Below are 20,510 nucleotides of genomic sequence, written 5' to 3' on the forward strand. Positions count from 1 at the left end.
ATGTTTTCAAAATAAATGTTCATCTCAAGAAAGCCCTTAACGGATTCAAATGTAGTGAGGTAATAAGATCTTATTCTTGTGCATCGCTTGTTCCCGTCGTCAGCCTTAAGATAATTTTAAGATGCATTCAAATTGTGCTTCAAGTATATAAATGGAATAAGTGCGAGGATTGCACATTGCTATTTCTTTAATCACACTGGGGTACATTGGTGGGTTGGAGTCGGGACAGTGTTTGAGTCGGTTTAATGGGTGATGAAGACGAAATACCTGATTTCAGACCAGGCAAGGTTCGTCAAGGTTTTGGCAGTTTTGATTGTTTGCAAAGTGCGAAGTAGTGGGGAAAGGTTTTTTGCCTTTTAATTTCACAGTGATTTCCAGGAGTAGGGTTTTTTATCAACATCTCACTGTGCTTAGTTTTGTCGTTTTATATTTAAAATCTTCCTGCGCAGCGGTCATTGCTGTCGGGAATATTTAATGAATAATATATTTTGAGTGTCACATTTTAATACTTTATCGTGTGTGTTCGATTATAGGGAACTCAGAAGATAACTCGTTACTAAAAGAAGTGAGAGCGGAGGAAGTCGTTGGAATGTTATATATCTTAAGAGTGTTAGGATAGAATGGTGTCACATAATCAGGATGGTCACTATTATGGCTTCATCAGTGATGTAATTACCCTAGCGAAAGATAGGCTATGCCTTCTGCACAAATTTTATTCAGAGTGACCAACATTCATACATACATTTTGATACCATACAAATTAGGTTATCCAAGGACAATGGAAGATCATGGAGAAAATTGGAGCAGGTGGTTGTGGTGCAGTTTATGAAGTTGCTCATGTTAAACGAAAAAATTTTACGGCAGCACTCAAAGTAATTTGTTTTTCCTACCACAGTGCAGAATTTTAGAGAGAGTGAAAAGTTTTGGGAGATGAAACGAAGCCGCAAAGTTCTTCAAATTATCAAAGTGCTGAAACATCGTTGTTGAGGATGACTTCGCCACATATTTTCATTTAATTGACCTAGAACTTTAAGGTCGAATCAACAACTTTACCGGATGGAGGTGTATTGAAATTGGAAGCTTACGTTTTAGGAAAGTTGAGTAGCGCCTCAAAAAATACCATTCGTCTACTACATTGTGGAAAAAGGCCTAAATACAGGTTGTTTTTAGTTCGAAAAAATAAAGGATTGTGTTACGTCGAAGATCAGGCCTAGATCGACCATAAGTCTGTATTTAACTGATTTTCGGAAAAAGATGTGAGATTGAAGAGAAACTCTTGAAATAGACAAAGCTGCTAAGCATATCTGTATTGTCTACGTCCAATGAAGAGATTTATCTTTTGTCTAATTCTGCAACAGCGCTTCATGGATATGTGGTTCATCTAAGCCTTTCTTTCTCTGGTCTTTCTGTTTGCAATTTTAGAACAGAACAGGACAGTCATTGCTTAGAAATTTTTGAAATCTCTGGAACAAGCTGAGCGGATACAGCAGTCCCTTCCATCACATGCTTTTCTTACGACATCTCCAATTACGCCACTTTGTGCAGCTTTCTTTGGAGCTTTTTAGTAAAGTTCTATTTGCGAGAATTCGATAGAATGTTGAATTGGTTAAACCACAGTATATGATTTTGGATATTATATGGTCCATCATATTATGTCAATTGAAATAAAATTTACTTCGACATTTACTTGAAATCTTTAGCAAATGTGCGCTAATATTCTTGTTTGTGAAGGAATAACTGAAACTAAATGTTCAATATATAAATGAATTTATTATATTTAACAAATTCAGTTACTTTTCCACTGTGAAGATTTTGATAGTTTTTAAAAAGTTCATTTTTCGGGAATGAACGATTTTCAGCACTTTACAATCTTAATGTAATTTAGTGTATTTAGTGTTGTTACTGTTTTTCGAGCATATGTAATTGCATTGAATATGCAATTTTGGAGTTAATTCCAATGCTATCAGAGTTAGTATTAAGAAATAGCATATGATAAAAAATGGGAACTGAACCTTCCCGACCTGTGCAACCTTTCTACAAGGGGTCAGTAGATTATGGTACCTGTGCTAGATTGTATGAAGATCTCTAGATGCTTTTTTCTGAGAATTTGCAGCTTCATCGTGATGACATTGTGCGGTCCAGATTTGATGTTTCTAAGAAAAATGAAAGGTATCAACAAAATAAAACGAGATGATGATCATTTCTCATTTGAAACAACTTTACGCATCGCAGTACAATGCCTGTTCGCTATTAAAATGGTAATTTCCATTTAGCTGAAAGTATATGTAATTATCAGTGGCAGGTAACTGCTGAAGGATTTCTCAGATTTGACAAGTTCATCTGACCATCTCAGCATTATGTTCACTATTTTTAGCTTTTAGCTTCACGAAATTGGTTTCGTCCATCGGGATGTCAAACCAGGTAATATGGTAATTGGCATAAATGGACGGGATTGCAGAACCATTTTCATGATTGATTATGGTAACCCATAGTTTATTTACTTACGCAGAATCTTTAATTTCAAGTTTGCAGAATCATCTAATTGAAATTTAGACAATGATCAATCAATAGGTATGGTAAGATCATTTGTTCTGGAGGATACTACTACACGAAAAGTTGTACTACGAAAACCTAGGAAACGCGTTTTGCTACGAGGTACATTACGGTATTGCTCGCCGAATGTTCATCGACGTATGGAACAGGTTAGATATGTGAATATTTAAGCTCCTTCCAGCTTCTGATATCACATCTCTTCATATTACAGTAAGCCATCTTTCCTTAATGTTAGATATGCATTCATGGACTGACCTGACAACTGTGCAAAGTTCTTATGCGCTATTATCTTGATTGGAGTGAATTCCAGGGAAGAAATGATGACCTGTTGTCCCTGCTTTACATGCTCATCGAGCTATGTTCTGGTCTGCCATGGAATACGATCAAAGACGAGAAGGTGTTACTGCAAATGAAAGAAGGAATTACAACGGACAAGCTTTTTAAGGTAATTAAGTGGACGATGTTGTCATTTTTCCTCCATCATCTTTAGAAAAAATTTCACAAACTTGCAGTTTTTTCTTCAAAAGATAATAAAACTAAAAAAAGATATAATTCAAAATTAAAATATTGAATATGGCTGATGTTTCCAAACTGGTCGAGTTAATGTTTGGCAACGCAGTAATTTCAGCATAGTTTAATTTGTAGAAAACTCCAATTGAATTTACACCAATTTATGATCACTTGATGACACTGGAATACAAAGATCGACCGGACTACAAATTTATATATGATCAGGTTAAATGGTTAATATTTTCGATTCTCATCATATAAATTCAATTTGAAATGAGAGAAGGAGAAATTATAACTCGTAGTGATTTTCACAAGGAAAGCGTAAAAGGCAGATATATTTTGAAACCGAATAAAATGAGATACAATATTTAGTGATCCTGGAATCTTGAGCTTTTTTAATCTTGAATATTCTAGTGGAAATGTTTGCTGCTTGAAAACGGTACAGCAAACTGAGTAAAGAGTATGGGGCTTGAGATGGTCAATTGCAGTTCATGAAAGGTATTCGACGACTGGGGACACGCTTTGTGGATGCGTATGATTGGGAGGATGACAAAGACATTCGAGAAGCTATGCAGCTGCAGACGGCTCTGTCATATCATGAGGAGGATGGGAGAAGAAGGGAGAGTAGAAACAAAACGGAGAAAAGAAAGGGTTTCGATGGTAATTGTTGGATGAAGTGAATTGGAATGAAATAATTGTTAACTGTGAAAGATAGGTGATGAAATTTTCACAAAAAGCTGTCGAGACAATTTGTCAATTTTACGCTTTTATACCAATCAGTAATCATCAAGAAGGTAAGAAGAAGGGAAAAAGTGATAAACTCCGAAAAAAAAAAATCGTTCCTATTTCAAATTCATGACTCCTGAAAATATATTTCAGTTCTTTTGCAGATCCATATTATCTCGATTTTCGATATTATCCGACAACCGATCCAAAACATTTCGAAGAAAAATTAATACCAATATGAACTTGAATATTTTAAAAGTCGTCGTTATTGTGATACGCTTGCACACACACATACGCACACACATACACACACACATATTCACACACACACACAGGCACACTTTTTGAAATAGCTGCCAATGATTGAAAAGCTATATATATATAGCGCAAAAGGCTATCACAGAAATCCCTCAAAAACATGAGTAGATAACTTTTCACTCATGAAATTTGTGAATATTGCAAGTTTTCTTTTTTAATTCCTTTCTCAAGACGGGTGAATTGTAAAAGTTCTGTTATACAGTTTGTATCGTAGCATTGGTATGTGAAAGTTGCATAATTCCGGAATAAGGAATACTGTAAAAGACGACTTACAAGTGGTTGGCTAATGTCAAAAGCAGAATATAAAAGGTTTTAGAAGAAGAATTCTGGAAAGTCTTTAGGATGATTCGATTATTACATGAGAAAATGGTTTTTTTCATTCGGATAATTTCATGCTAAATGTTGAATGGTATGGAACAGCGCGTGAAATTACTTTAGTCGTTGACGTGAATAATATTGTCCCACAGTTCATTTCTTGGACTATTTATTGATAGTACAAAAGTCGCAAATTAAAAAATCACTGAATTTAAAATCAATAAATGAAAACAATAGGTTGGTAGTTTAATGCTTAAGTCACTTGAATTTAGTAATTGCTATTTATTAAATGCCTTACATACTATAATGTAAAGAATGGGAGCTCATTTTCCTGTTTAGTTCTATTTCATCTTCATAGTAATTTAACGGACGTTTAAAAATTTCACTTTGGCAAAGTTTGCTATGGTCATATACTATTTCAATAATCATATTAAAATACTCAAAGGCTAAAATGTGTGCCTGTCTGTCTGCGTATGTGTATATGTCGAAGTTAGCATGACGGAAAATCATTGCATGTGAAATTGTAATATTTGAAAACTTCATGGAAATATGAGAGTGATGAAACCAATGACCCTATTTAAAAGTGGAGGCTAAAGTCCTCGAGAAATAAATGGATACTGGCTTACTATGGTGTATATTAGGATGGCTTTTTACAATGTATAATACAACACAGTCAATGTAATCATTATTATAATGATTATTATCATCGAAATGAATCACATTGCTAGCATTAGCCTTTTACTTGATTTTACGAACTAATTCGTGTCAAATTCAATTTAATTTAAGTCCCAAATATTACAACTCAATTAGCTTAGCTTTTGTTGGAAAACCGAGAAACTCCATAATATTTTAAATACAACGCTTTTTTTGATTACGCTCTTGTCTTAATGTTGTAAAGATCAGGCATGCCGTTGTATTGTACTGTAACAATATCATATCATCTTGATTTTACATGCCACTCCTTCTGTATATACTGCTATTTATTACTCCAATAATCTTATTCGTTACTGCTAGCATATAATTTAACTGTTTAAATTATTTCCAAATTTGTGGCTGAGTTATTATATTTACTGCAAATAAACCTTTCCACTGGTGGATTTCTCACTATACTAATCAAACAAATTTTTATGACAACTTTTTACATAAATAAACAAAATGTAAGACTTTTAAATGTACGACATGTCACAAAGATGTGTCAAACAGTGATAAAAACCGAAATGTCTCATTGCTCATGCATTTGCATTTGCAAAAAGTTTGTATAAGCTTCAAAATTACAAAACTACTATGAACTGTCTTATTCATAACTGAGATTCATCGACAAAAATTTCAGTGCGATTTATCGCATTGTGTACATTAATTCAATGACATTACTTTGATTCTTCTGCTGGTATATGGGGCAGTTTTTTTAATTGGCTTCAAATTTTCTATAAATTATGATGTGAGTAGTTTTTAACTCACATTCCAAATATTACATTCATTTCAAAATTTCAATTAATTTGAACAAAAAATAAGGCAGATGAGTGGTTGGAATTGAAATGCAAAATGTAGATATCTTCGCGATGTTATAGGAATTATTTCATGCTGCAACATCCTGAAATCAACCTACTGTAATTCACCACAGATTGGTAGATCATATTTCAAAAGCCATTCATCAGTAAATCAACAGTTCAAAATCACACAGAAAATGTTTTTCAGTTTAAAAATTCTCTTTTGATTGAATAGAAGCATTTAAATAATGTACAGCCTTTCTAATGATATGTAAATTCAAATGAAATTTAAAACACTCAACAGCCCGAAAGTTCTATATAATTTTAATAAAATATTGTCCTAAGGAACTCATCGGATTATTTTTGCTCCAGTTTCAATAAATAATAAAAAAAGTTCTTAAAATATCAAGATTGCATCCACTCTTCGTTATAATGACTGTCGTATTGAGTCCATCTGTGTGAATCTGTTCATTCCACTAACCTCAAACAAAGCAGTTTGTTTCATCTGAAAATTTCATTAATTTACTACTCAATAACAATCAAAAGCAAACTTAGCAACTTTGATTAAATGAACAATGAGTTCTTTACTTCTTATTCGCCTCATTTCATTTATAACCTCCGATTCTCAACACTCCGAGTACGTGGAAATGGGCTTAACCTGTTGTAAAGCAACACATATGATGGATATATCCTTCCCAATTATTTCTATTAAAATGCTCAAATTACTATTTACATGATTGATTAAACTTATAAATTAAGCACTGTGCTAAATGGAATAAATAGAAGTCTGTTTTTGATCATTATTTCGCCGAAAACGTTAACTTTTTCTTTTTACATCCTCTTTTATTTATATAGATACAAGCAGTCATAAGAACAAAGCAAGATTTAAACAAATAATGAAGGACTAATTTCAAAATGAACCGAGCATGAGTGCTGTTGTCAGTCATTGGCACAATTTTGAATAGAACATTCCCATCACCACTGCTAGTACAAGTATATGTCTGCAAATAGAATTCTTCCAGCGATAAAATAAGGGGACCTTTCGCAAATCAAGATTAGGAGCGACCAAAATTTTCTGCCTGCGGCTGAAATCGTCCTATCTTCTTACTGATTTCCAAATCTCTGCTACTTATTACAGGATTAAGTGGTGATTGTTATCAGTTACAAAAAGCATTTACCCATCAATATAATCAGTACCCCGTATGGAATTTAATTCCGCAAACATTTGTGCTAACTGATATTGAAATTTTATATTGAAAAAAAGATATAAAAATTCATTTAATACTTGCAGATCTTAGTGTTTTAGACCGGTTTATTTTTAAAACATTCAAAAATGTTTGAAAGATAAAATAATTCAAACGGCAAATAGAAACAAACTGATGAAATGGAGGGGAACGGAAAGGTTGAAAATGTGTAAGAAACCGGTGATTGATATGTATGTCATGGGAAGTGTGCTCGAAAGAACTCACCTTACCATTACGCGAAATTTTCGAATTGAGATGGATAACGAAACCATCGGCGGTACAAGCTTCAACAGTGATTCTAGCCTGTTCATTGCATTTTTTAATAAAATTCGAATCTTCGATCCATCTTAACTCATTCATGATGAATTTAGCATGAATGTAGTAGTAACAACGACAGGTTTTAAATCTGTCGTTGTTACTATTGGATTCAAAAAAAAAATCTGGCTATCATAAAATTTTAACAAATCATTCGTTACGGAGGAGGGTGTAGTAAAAAGTGAAAATTTTGGAACATATAGATTTTAAAAAATTCTGAAAGGAAAAAAACGAACGTTTCGCCGGTTTTCTTTCGCATATCGTTAATAGTGCAGTAATTTTGCTCAATCTTCGGTACGATACGAAAATTTCTCGGAAAATCCCGTGTCAGGGTCACTACACCATTGCTATGCACTGTACAACTAAAAATACTGTTGAAAACTGATTGCAATTCAAATCACTTTGCTTTGAAAGACACCAAGCTAACCTTACAATATTATCTTTTCAAGTAATTAGTGCTTACTGCTTTAGATTTTAACCAAACTACAAGACTTCCATAGATTATTACTTCTTTATGCATTTTCTATTGCGTATTTTTGTTTTCAGATTTGCTTTCAGAACATTATTTGGTGAGAACGACTTTTTAGAAATGACTTCGCCCCACAATACTTTGTCCGCCCTTGTAAGAAGTGAAATCATTGAATAGAAGTAACCAAATATCAGTAATGAAAAGCTATTTCACTATGTATGGTAGTAGGGGTGGTATAATAATGAACGTGTAATAAGTAAATCCTAAACTAGCAATCAATTGACCGTAAAATGCATTCTTAATGGTGAAAGAGTTAATAGATGACAGTTCAGAATGTACAATAAACTAATTGATAGTCCTTCAAACAGATATCTGACAGTTCAACGAGAGGAGCACCCGTTATTATTAGTGGTAATAAATTATAGTAGGAAAACTGTAATTTATGATCACGAAAAGAGTATAATATTCGAATAACCACATATTTTAGCAGGAACAGAAACAAACTTATATCGAGTTCCATTCAGTGCAAGGGATGTGTTTAGTCTAATCGGAATACCGGTGTCCGTTAAGCAATTCACAATATGTGTCCCCGTTGGTGTGCAAGTTTTATTGAAATTCCTTCTACTGATCCACCACTCTCCTGCATAGTTGTTAAATTATGAAATGTAATGCGACAATTGCGAATAGATGCAAAAATGCTTTGAATAGTTGAATCCATAAAAATATGATAGTTGTTCGGAAAATTTCTGTTTGAAGTTGTAAGACAGTGATATGGGAATGCTTACCGAAGTCATGCCCTTCACAACTAATATTTCGAATTACATAATGTTTCTGCATTTGATATCCGCCTGATGGCAGCTTTGCACATTGGAACGTCTAAAGGATTAGATTTAATCGAAGAATAACTTTAAATTCAAAAGCTGAAAAGCTCTGCGTAAAACGAAAAACGATTCTAGTCTGGTTTTCTGTTAAAAACTACTATAAATGTTTAAATATTATGAGAAATTATACAATAAACTACTCATATAATTCCATACAAATCATAGGAAGTTTAAAAAGAGGAAGGGAAGCTGGATTAAAAAATTGAGAATTGATTCAAAAATAGAAATAAAGAAGTATGAAAACAGGAAATTATCTTCATATCAAGTAGGGATCTTCCTGCTCATACTCCTTCGCAATATTTATATCTTAGTGTTCTAAATGCTTCTGTATTCATCATCTTTACATTACATTTCCAATCTTGCTCAATTCTTTCCTATTGTTGTTTAATTAAGTTTAACTAACTTCTTTTCAAAAGGTTGTAATTAATTCCGGAACAATGTCACTATGATACTTTGTGGTAGTTTATATATAAGATATTTCAATCTTTAAGTACTTCCGAAATTTCTCTCCAAAACCCTGCAAACTATAAATTAATTTATGCAGCATTCAAAAGATCAAACGAACCATATCATCCTCTACTATCTCGTCACCATCATGCATTTCGGTACCTTTCGGTGTTTGACATCCGACAACATCAGCTCGCCAGGATCCATCAGGATAAACGTGACATTTGATAATGAATGCTGATCGAACTATCTGAAATCACCTCCGCTCATCTTAATCTCTATGTGATTACAGTTTGAACGACTGCACTCCCGAAATGTATCAAGAGATTTTCGATGCGCTGGAACGAAAACATTCTTTTAAATCAGATAGATGTTTATCGTTTATAGTTTACAAAGGAAATGCTATTCCTTTTATCTAAAATTTAAAATTTGAATTTCACTTACCCATCGATCACCATCGTTATGCTGTTCACCCATATAAGTGCAGACAATGGCATAGGTATCCCTTCCAAAACTCGACAGTAATATTAACAGCAGTAATGATGCTGTGTTAAAGGCGACTGTATTACACATATAAATTCAATTTTAGTCTCAAATTTTAGAGGACGTTGCAGGAAGCTTGCCACCTACCTGTACCCGACAATAATCTATGACGTAGATTTCCGCCGTCTGTGTCGTTTGTATTTGGTGACAGTCACCATTACCATCAATAGAGAGGAAAAAAAGGAACGAAGGCGTGGTTCTAACCAAGCGAGGATTTACTTTTCGTGATGCATTCATTCTCGATGTGTTGCAAGCGCAATTTATTCCCTCATCTAAAGATCTCGTAAAGTTTGAACTTGATACTGTTGCTTGATTCAAGTAATCAAATAATACTACTACTGAAGAATTCATGGTTTATGCTCTGATTGTGACCAGGAAATTAGTCTCTGATTGGTTTGGAAGTTAACTTCCTGATTTGTAGGTTGATTCCACTGGTGAAGAATTTCAAGTTTTAATAAATTTCGGGACTATCAAATTAAATCAAAGTAACTGCTGAGATCTATATCTAAGCAGTCCTGGTAGTTGTTTTTTCTTTGATTTAGGTTGACAACTAGTCCACATTCACATGGAGTGGCCAGCTACAGTAATCAGCAAAACTGAATGTCTCTGTCACTGATCATTCTACGCCGTAAACATTCATCTCAACTTTGGATGATTCTAGTGTTGCATGTGAAAACTTTGATAGATTAATTAGGATTCGTTCAATCGTTTGTAGTTCATGAACTTTGACGCAATTTCCAAAACTGCAATTTTTATGCTTGCCGATCGTTGTTTTTTGTTTCAGAGAATTGGATAATTTCAGATCAAAAATAACATATCCTTGGCTTAAAATATACTACATTGAATTCCCAACTAAAACAAGCATTTAAAGAACCGGATCCAAGACTTTCTTTCAAAGAATGATGACGAGTCACGTCGCATTTATACGATTAATAGAAAACGCATTGGATTAGATTAGAGCATTGACAAAGTTTCTCGAAATTGTGAAATCCAATTTTTCTGCGGTTCACTATCTCAAACCTAAGACTCAGAGCTCCGCTTAATTTTAACATCCTTTCTACACCCGGCCACCATAAACCAGTCAGTTCAAATAACGAAATTAAACATAAGTGCAACTTCCAATAATACAATTGTATTATTCTGCAACCAAGTGATTGGTAGGGATCTCGAATTCAAGTTGAGAATGACGTATGACACCTCAATAATTCCCCTGAAGTACTGCGCATAGAGACAGGATACTCGGATAAGTGGTAGTCTTAGATCTCTATGAAGACCCGAATTTTTTCTCCACAGTCAATTCCTCTCACGTGCTTTAGATCTGAATGAAAAAATACGATTAATTTCGTGATAAACCAAATGAATTATTCTATTCATCATTTACTTTTTAATTGCAATACTGGATTTATAAGTGTGGATAAAGAGGATATCTATAGCTATATATCCAGGCGGATAATTTGCTCCGGAAGGGAATAATTTTGTCAAGCAACCGCTAAAAGACCTATTACCATATTGTAGTAATACAAAAATGATTTACATTTATAGAAATAAATTTTGAATTCACATAATCTTAAAAATTTCAAAAAAAATAATTAAAACGACAGTACTGACTACTCAGCCAAAATAATTATCACAATATGATGAAACATGAAAACAATGTACTTCAATATCACAGTATATATCAACCGGAAGAAGTGAACAGTATAACTCTCCATTAGCAAAAAGTCTAGCAAAAAAACGATCCCACCGATTACAACTATAAAAAATTCGAAAGGCACAAAAGCCATATTTCAATATATATTTCAAATTTTTATTTCAAAAGGAAAATTTTTATTTTTTTTTTTTATTTTCAAATTTTTTTATTTCAATTTTTCTTTTTATTTCAAAAAATTTTTATTTCAAATTTTTATTTCATATTTCAAAAGGCCATATTTCAATTAATCAAAACCATGTATATGTCCATCAACTTTCAAAAAAAAGAAAAATCTAGAAAATTCAAAAATGTTTGCGAAATAAAATAAATTCTGATCATATTTGAAAATATATACAGTGCAGTTAGACAACAAATAAATACTACTAAATGTACTGTTCTAATTGATGATAACTGTAGGCAAGAAAAAAGTTAACAAATATATCACTACAGGTTTAGAAAAAAGCAAGTACCGTCAAAGTATATGACTCAAATCCGAAAATTCGAGACTACCGATGCATAATTTCTTCATAACATGCATTACAAACACGAACCGGATTTCTTGATGACGTAATTTTAGCTGTAAATGATGAACAAGAAGCACAAAATATTTGTCCGCATTGTCTACAGTGATGCTTGCGATTTGTAAGAGTAAATGGTTTGTCACATGCATGACAATTTGTAGCCTCTGAATCTTCCAACCATTTACGTGATATCTGTTTTGCAAAATCCATCTAAAATATTAATAATCTAAAATATCAAAATGTTCTCATTCATGCATCAGCAAAACAAGCAAAGTGAAAAAATTTATAAAGTATTTCACACTTGTTATTTATTTGGTTCAAAACTTCATGGTAAAAAACTGAAGCTACAGCAGTATATTGAAAACTGCTGCGGTCCTTAGGATTGAAAGATGAAATCTGTGAATTCGTCATTTTCAACGAGAAACACGGTTCTTAAATTTAATGATTCAGAAATCAACAAAACAAAATGGCAGGTAGTATAAGAGTTTAACCTGCAAATTTTGATTTACTTGTCCAAGTTCTCGGATAGCAGTCTGAACGTCATCGAAATTCCTCTTGTTTACAATAGCTCGTTCGCGTTCAAATTCAAGATCACTTTCTGCCGTTAAACACCTGAAAATTAAGTAAACATTCCTTATATTTTTTTGCTCAGAAGTTCATCCTGAGTTTTACAGAGTACATGTTAAGATAGAATGATATCTCAGCAACCTTTCTTGTAGCGCCCGTTTTTCTTGTAACCACTCTGTTTTCCTTTTCTCCAACTCTGCAGGTAAATCCGCAATGCAGGAATAGATTAATTTTATAAATAAGCAATAATAATAAGAGAGTATTCTAAGCATTCTTCCGTGCACAAACAGCAATATTAAGGAATCCAGTGAGTCGCATCAGAGAAAAGAAAAACCTACCGCTTTGAATAATCCTTAATTCAATTAAACCTTCTTTGGCATTTTCTAAATCATTTTTCATTTGCTTCAAATTTTCATCCTTTTCCTCATTATCTTTTGAAGCCTCCTTCAATCTACTTTTTTCTGTTTCCAGTTGAACACAAAGTTCCAACAAACTTTCTTCTTTATCCTTCTTACATTTTTCCTGCAAACTAATTTTGTAAAAAATTAAAATTCGGAAGGAAAAAGGGATCGTGCAATATAGTCAGATTCAGAATTCCACAATATAGATCAGATTCTTTTTCAGCAAATTTTATTTTTGAAATCACTTCTAAGTTGGTGGAACAGCCAGATTTGAAACTTTAAAATACGAACCAAACTGTTTTTCAGCAAATCAGTCTCTTTTTCGAAATCATTTCTGAGCTGTAACATGGACTTTTCAAGATGATCCAATTCCTTCCGCAACTGAAATTTTATTTTTTAATTTCTCTCTTTGAAAAATTTTTAGAACATATTTGAATAAAAGCTTTGATTCCAAATACCTCCGAATTTTGCTTCTTTAATTTTAATACTTCATTTTCCAGAACATATATTTCTTCTTCCTTTAAGCGCAATTCATTATGTATCCTTTCCTGTAAATTAATACTTTTATTCATAATGCCAATTTATTTCTGGATTTCTGCTCACAATATTGACTTTTGCAGGAACCACTGCTGGTAGCTGATTCAATTAATAAAAATTTTGTTTCAGTGACATGAAATTCTTTTGCAAGCTATTATGCACGACTATAACTGAAAATACGATTCACGCAGCATATCGAATCTTTTAAAACGCAAAGAAGCTCAACAATATTCATGCTAGCAATCTCCGTGACGAAACAAAGATTAGAAATAACGATTAGAAATAATTTCACCTTCTCTTGCATTAAGTCAAATGACTGCTTCTCTTTCGCATGAAGTTTCTCGTTCAATTCAGAAATTGTTTTCAATTGGGTGACCAATTCCTAGAAGATAGCTTATGTAAATATATATTCTAGAAACGTTTCTCCACCACAGGCACCAAATTGTATCGCTCTGTTAATTTTGTTTAATGAATCTTCTTTTAGCTTGCAATAATCTGGAGCTTCTTTTACTTTTGACTATGTTCTTATTAGGGAGAGACGCTTCTTTCACTCTCCTCTAATTCCATTTCAAAACACATTCTTGATCTATACTCGCGTTCCTAAAGAGATCAATTTAGCTATTATTCGACTTTGCTTAACAATGAGCTTAAAGAAATCTTATTGTTTCATAAAATTTCACAACATGTATCATAAAAAACAAAATGTAACTTTTTCTTTTGCAGTCAATATCGCCGTATTATCCTGTTGCATTTGATTCAATTCACATTGCAAAGCTCTTATGGAATCATCATGATTATGTTTTTCAGATTCCAACTTTGCCACTAAAGTACTGGTCTTTTCTTCTAATTCCTATAAAACTCGAAATCTAAACACGCATATATTCTCTGATTTTTTATTTTTAATTTAATTTAAAAATTAATGACATCTATCAAGTCATGCAAATAAAATCCCTCAACTGGCATTTACTTTACTCCATAATTTAAAATCACGAAGCACATGTTTTTTGAAATCACCTTATTCTTAGATCAGGTTAGAAATTAGAAATTTGCTTTCCACACTAGATTTTGAAGCTTCTATTAAATAGAAGAAGCAAAAAACTTCATCAATTCATGTTTTAAAGAGGAATATTTTTCTACATAAAAACATATATCTGCAATCGATAGTTTAAAGCTTCCGAAAAGGAATGCTGTGTCCACTTTTTTTTTAGTACCTTTACCTCTATTAACAGTTCTTTTTGGCCCATGTTCTCTAGTAATTCAACTTCATTATCTTTATGTCTCGAACACTCTTCCCCCTGCAAAACACTCAGAATATCTGGGATAATAGAAAAAATAAAGTGATTTGAAGAAAAAATAAATCTCAGTATGATTTATAAAGATTGGTTAAGAATCATTAATATTAAACGAATATAAAAAGATTGAAATGTTCTAATATTAAGTGAAGACATAACATACTAAAGCAGAAAACTGCTGCAAAATACTTTCAAGTTGTTCCTTTAGCACACTTTTTTCTTGTTTATATATAGAAATTGCTTTCTGCAATTGGTGAATATTTTCTCTCGAATTTTCCTCCTTTTCTACCAAGTCGTTTTCTAACTGAAATAACGTAGAGTACAACTAATTTTTATTCACAGCCATTCACCATCAGCAAAACCTTTCCAAAAATAAATCAATTTGCATAGAGTATCACATTACTGCTGTAAATCCTAATTAAAAACGATATCACAAGCATTCCAGACTCTATCCCATCACTGAATCTTCTTATTTTCCAAAAACTTGTAAGAAATATTATTTTAGAAGAACAGAATTCCTGGGAAAAGTATCTTTCAACGTTGGCTTTACACAAAGAATAACAGTGGACATACTGCAAGCTGACCCAAAAGTGATCTTGAAATGTGCAAATGAAAGTGAAATATCCAAAACAAACCTGTTTCTTCGCTATTTTCACTTCCTTCAATTCTGATTGCACATCCTTTATCATTTCTTCTAATTTCACACATTGTTCATTACGCCTGATGGCTATGGTTTCTTTTTCACGCAATTCGTTATCCTAATGAACACTGATAAATTCTAATAAAGTTAGGAAATTTCAACAACTCCCAAGCAGACAACAATATACAACAATAATAAATAATTTTATAAAGTCAAATATTTTCTAAAAGTCAAATACGAGAAAGAAATATTGTTCCAGTTTATATTCAGCAATTCGTTAGTTACTACTAATGACTAATCAGGTACAATTCTCCCGTCAACCCCTAATCGAAGTGGTCATATTGTTGACAGTATTCAACAAGCAGAAGCATAACACATAATAAGTGATGACTATGGCGAGTTACCACATGCATTGGGAAACAATGATTCAAAATCCGTATGTAAACATAGTAAATTAAATAGAAATGACCGACCAACTGTCGCGCCTTTTCTTCCACTAGCGCAAGCCTTTCAATAGCTGTCTTCAATTTGACACGTTCTGTTTCGATTATTTTATTCTTTTCATCGGTTATCGTCATTTTTTCTTCTAACACTACCGATAACTAGAACGACTCGCTTTACACAAGATGACAATTAAAGATGGGGAAATATCTCCTAATTTATCACTAAATTAGGTGGACAAATCCTGACCTGAGCACACCGATGCCATTGCGCAGTGCATCTAAAAATACTTTTAGTCCTACGTCTATTTCTTTATGGTACTGTTACGGTTGAATTTCAAGATTTAATTTAAATTGAAATTAAAATGAAGAGTACTACAATACAATGTTATCGAAATAATAAAAACACAATCAGTGCAAATTAGTGGTAACGTGGAACATCATTCAATGGAAAATGGTACATTTTTGAATGCTGAGTCACGGAGCTTATTTTAAACGACAATTTTTTGAATCCCATGCAAAATGTAGTAAAATACTAAGAGCAAGCAAGGGTTAAAAAAAAAAATACAATGTAAAGATTACAAACTTTCTTATTCTCTTTCTCAGCAGAAATGTAGTTACAGCGCAAACTGCTCAATTCATTTTCCAGCTTCTTCACTTTTTCTTTTTCAGCCTCAACCTTTTCTTTCCATCTTTCTTCATGCTGAGATATTGTATTTTTGTGCGAGATATTTAAAGACTTTAAAGCTTTATTTAATTCATCCATTCTTTCCTCAAGTGCCATTTTCTCCTTATGCATTTGTTCTAACGCTAAATTCTCAGCTCCGTTGCCCTCAGAAATCTGCAAAAATATTTTTTGACCAAATTGAAGTCATAAACAAAGTTCAATTACGAAAACATTTGGAACTTGTCTGCCTGCCTTAGAAATGATGAAGACAAGTGGGAAAACCCGTGCAAGAAATAATATTAAAAATCATATGTTATATAAAAGCAACAAACTTTTTGCATCAAAAATGATTCTTTTGCCTTTGCCTTTTTTAAATTCTGCTTCAAAACATCTTCGATTGTGGATGCTTCAGCCAAGGAAGTTTCTAATTTGAAGATTTTTTCCTTCAACTGTTCAACTTCTTTTCGATATTCAATTATTGTTTCTTTGTCTTTAATCGTTTGCACTTCCTAAAGAGTTGCTGCGGTTATTTATGTAACAGAACCGAAATCACTTTCGAAAATTTGATAAAAAATTATTTATCTGGTTATTATTTATCGGACTTTTTCGGCATAATTCTGCTTTTGTTCATCGAGCATAGCCGTTAACAACACGATTTCGTGCTGTAAATTCATGTGCTGTTTCTCCATCTGGAAAAAATGCATCAAGATCAATACAATATTGCTAGCATAATGAAAAAAAAGACTTAAAAATAAATTTAAATGGATTTCTTCAGCTCTTTCTAACGCATGCATATTTTATCGTAGCTCTTCCCTTTACCTTTCATTTTCTTGCAAACCTAAATTTAAAAAAAAAATGATTGAAAGAACAAAAAAAAATAATCACTGTCTACTTCAAATAATTTTTACCGATCACACAACTCAATATCAACAAAATATTTCGAAATCATTATCGTCGCCGATACTACCTCCAATAAAGATTTTTTTGAATCTTCAAGTTCCGAAAATTTATCCTTTTCAATTCCATTATCTATGATTTTCGTTCGGCATTTATTCACAGTAATTTCTAAGTCGCCAATCTTCTTACAAACATCAAGGATTCTTTCAGCTGAATTTGCTGCTTTTTCCTGTAATTGAAACTTTAAATAATCGACAACGTTGGAAAGCATACAAATTAGATAAGTAACATACTTCCCAAATTTTTCTAAAAGCGTCGATTTCTTCTACAAGTTTTTTAGATCCACCGTCAAATCTGAAATAATTCTATACTTACATATGAAGTCGAAGGCCTCAAAAATTTATAATATAATCACTAAAACGACAGGACATTAACTTATTATTAACTCACTTGGCAATCGTATTCTTGAGGATTTCAATACTACTTTTTAGAATTTCAATTTCACAAGTTGACCTGAAAAATATAACCAACAAAATGACAAGACGTGTTAATTATCTTCCTAACAAGAACCCCATCTTACAAACATTTCTTTAAATATTTTTCACGCAACGATATAAATTTAGTATTTAAATTAAAGTAGCTTACTTTTTATGGTCTTGCTCCATATTACGTATTGTATCGATACCTTTCTTAATTTCTTCCTCTTTCTCTTGTGTTATTGTGTCCATCAGCTGCTGTGCATGCACCAGTTCTGTCCTAAGCACGCTGACGTCATCCTCTGATGGTCTGAAATAAGTTAAATAAAATACGAAGAAATGACAAACCTATTGCATGATTATGTGCAAAATCATGAAAGATTTTCAAAGATTACAATTCACCTTTGGTCGAGTTTTTTTCGTAATTCTTCAATTTCCACTTCCAAATTTTGTATCTCTTGCCGATAGCGCACCAACTCATCACCCAGAACGGTTTTTTCCTTATTTTTCTCTTCGATTTCATCTGTTTTGTTGGCAACATTCGTCGTAAGTTCTCCAATTTTTTTGATCAACCTACTTTTTTCCTGCTTCAATTGTTCAATCTGCCGGCTCATTCCACTTTTTTCTTTCTCCATTTCAAGCATTCGTTCCGTTGCTAGAGATGAAACGTAATCTTTTTCAAAATACAAGGTAGCCCTTTCGAAAAAAATCAAAAAAAAATAACCTAATGCTTTGCCAGCTTCGAGCATCTGCACTTGTTGTGTAAGATAAGGTATTTCGTCCTAAAATTTTGATAGAATTTATCAAAAAAAAGAAAAGCGCAAATAACATACTCCCTCTAGAAGATAACGAATAACATACTCTTTGGTTCCTTTTCTTATCAATTTTCTGGTTCTTTGTTGGTTTTTATGTTGATTTTTTCTGCTTTTATTAAGGGTGTCAGTATCCTTTTGGTAGTTGGTTACCTAAAGCTATAGCTGCTTCTACTCCTGTAAGTTGTTTGGTTCATAGTAGTACTTTTGTTACTGCTGGGGTGATGTTGATGGATAAACAAAATTAAACGTGCCATAATTATGTTATTTACACACCTCAGATCTTTCTGACTGATCTAATTATGTTATTTACACACCTCAGATCTTTCTGACTGATCTGCGATAAGACCATGCAACCTATTCAGCTCCTTCTTCAGTTCCAATGAATAGCGCTTCTCATCTTGCAATTGTGATTTAAGTTCTTTCATAATCAATTCGAGATGAACTACATCTGATTCATTAAAACCATTCCCTAAATAAAATACCTTTACTGTGTTATTGAAACAAAACCGAGTTCCGATTCTGTATTAGAGTCATACAAAAAATGTCTTTTGTAAAAATATTCAAATGTTTTTAACGGAAGCAAATAAACGCACCAAGTGAACTAAATGAGGAGGAAACACTGACTTTTTGCTCTCCGACCTGAAAAACGTAACACTTCATTAAGAAATGAATTGAACTGAAGTAGCCCTTGGACGGTTCCTTGCTATTATAGTTCCTAGACTACTATATCTGCAAGAGCGAATTGGAATAAAGCAGCATATGAAATTAATTACTGCAAGTAAACATATTTGATATTATTAACCTGCTTAATTGCATGCACTTGAAAATGCATCTGCAACTCATCTGGAGAAGAAAATGAATGCATGCATACGGGACAGAGGAATCCTTCTGAAGATGTGCCGCTTTCATTAAACAGTGGTTCATCTTGAGGCTGTAAAATGACCATCTATTTCAGTACAACTTTGCTATATAATCTTCCATATAAGAAAGTCAAGAAGACTCAGAGAACGATCTGTTACAAGATTAATCATTCACTGAATCTCCCTAGCCAATGGCATAACGATATTTCTATTCGCCATATTTCTATCTCATCATCTTAATCGCTTTCTACGACACGATGTGCGTTTAGCTAATGAGAAATTTAATCGCCCATGATTTTTGTAGAATGGGTACGTCAACAAACGACAAGAGGAAGTACCTCGGAAGGAGTAACACTGTTTACGGCTTGTGTCACTTGCTGTTTCAGTTTACGCAACATCCTGAAATCTGTCTTTCTGAACGCAATGCACTGAATTTCGATTTTGAAGAGAGGAAATAAGGAAGGATAGAAACTAACTTATGTTTAATTCATTATAAAATGGAATGACACAATATCTGGGATTTTCAAGCAGTGATTGTAGTATATATCATTATAAGGATGGCTCCTGCACGCTGTGAGCTCTCCTTCCTTACAATATTGATAATTAAAAAAACGAATACCTTTTCTCTTCACCCTAATCATTAAATGAAGGCATCCTTTAATCTACTCCTAATGTTAATCAACTCCAGGTCCTGTTCACCAAATATATACAGTCCACTGATATTCTAATATCAAACTCCCTCCTACCAATAACAGTTCATTTATGCAATAATTATATAAATGTGGACATAAAATACAGAGACTAGGGAAGTCAAGATCATTATGACATTTAGTAAATAAATCGCAGAGAAATAAATAAAGATGTATGTATTTAAAAATGAAAAAAAAGGGGCAAGAGAC

The 20,510-nt window shown here is 32.8% G+C and overlaps 3 protein-coding genes across 3 annotated transcripts; 1 reads left to right on the plus strand and 2 right to left on the minus strand.

The window, feature by feature from the left end:
- The first annotated feature begins 2,035 nt into the window (after nt 1-2,035).
- LOAG_01309 (serine/threonine protein kinase) lies at nt 2,036-3,826 on the plus strand. The gene is made up of 6 exons (XM_003136848.2): nt 2,036-2,258; nt 2,382-2,481; nt 2,572-2,702; nt 2,864-2,998; nt 3,199-3,288; nt 3,552-3,826. Exons 1-6 carry the CDS (start codon nt 2,055-2,057, stop codon nt 3,741-3,743), a joined length of 852 nt encoding a protein of 283 aa, XP_003136896.2. The 5' UTR covers nt 2,036-2,054; the 3' UTR covers nt 3,744-3,826.
- A 3,257-nt stretch (nt 3,827-7,083) lies between these two features.
- LOAG_01310 (hypothetical protein) lies at nt 7,084-9,838 on the minus strand (the record flags this gene model as incomplete). Its single annotated transcript, XM_003136849.1, has 7 exons — nt 7,084-7,143; nt 7,379-7,499; nt 7,705-7,830; nt 8,442-8,577; nt 8,723-8,813; nt 9,384-9,515; nt 9,710-9,838. The coding sequence occupies 7 exons, from the start codon at nt 9,836-9,838 to the stop codon at nt 7,084-7,086; spliced, it is 795 nt and encodes a 264-aa protein (XP_003136897.1).
- A 1,930-nt stretch (nt 9,839-11,768) lies between these two features.
- LOAG_01311 (hypothetical protein) lies at nt 11,769-20,020 on the minus strand. The gene is made up of 24 exons (XM_020445701.1): nt 19,950-20,020; nt 19,554-19,682; nt 19,345-19,390; nt 19,066-19,220; nt 18,661-18,718; nt 18,339-18,591; nt 18,106-18,246; nt 17,911-17,973; nt 17,754-17,814; nt 17,531-17,689; nt 17,166-17,252; nt 16,896-17,072; nt 16,483-16,737; nt 15,930-16,058; nt 15,452-15,574; nt 14,980-15,120; nt 14,742-14,819; nt 14,234-14,374; nt 13,817-13,906; nt 13,446-13,535; nt 13,279-13,368; nt 12,728-13,108; nt 12,511-12,631; nt 11,769-12,229 (listed from the first exon to the last, which is right to left on the minus strand). The coding sequence occupies exons 1-22, from the start codon at nt 20,007-20,009 to the stop codon at nt 12,851-12,853; spliced, it is 2,784 nt and encodes a 927-aa protein (XP_020303863.1). The 5' UTR covers nt 20,010-20,020; the 3' UTR covers nt 11,769-12,229; nt 12,511-12,631; nt 12,728-12,850.
- Nucleotides 20,021-20,510: the final 490 nt, after the last annotated feature.

Source organism: Loa loa (genome assembly GCF_000183805.2).
Source record: "Loa loa unplaced genomic scaffold supercont3.1, whole genome shotgun sequence".
Classification (NCBI taxonomy): domain Eukaryota; kingdom Metazoa; phylum Nematoda; class Chromadorea; order Rhabditida; family Onchocercidae; genus Loa; species Loa loa.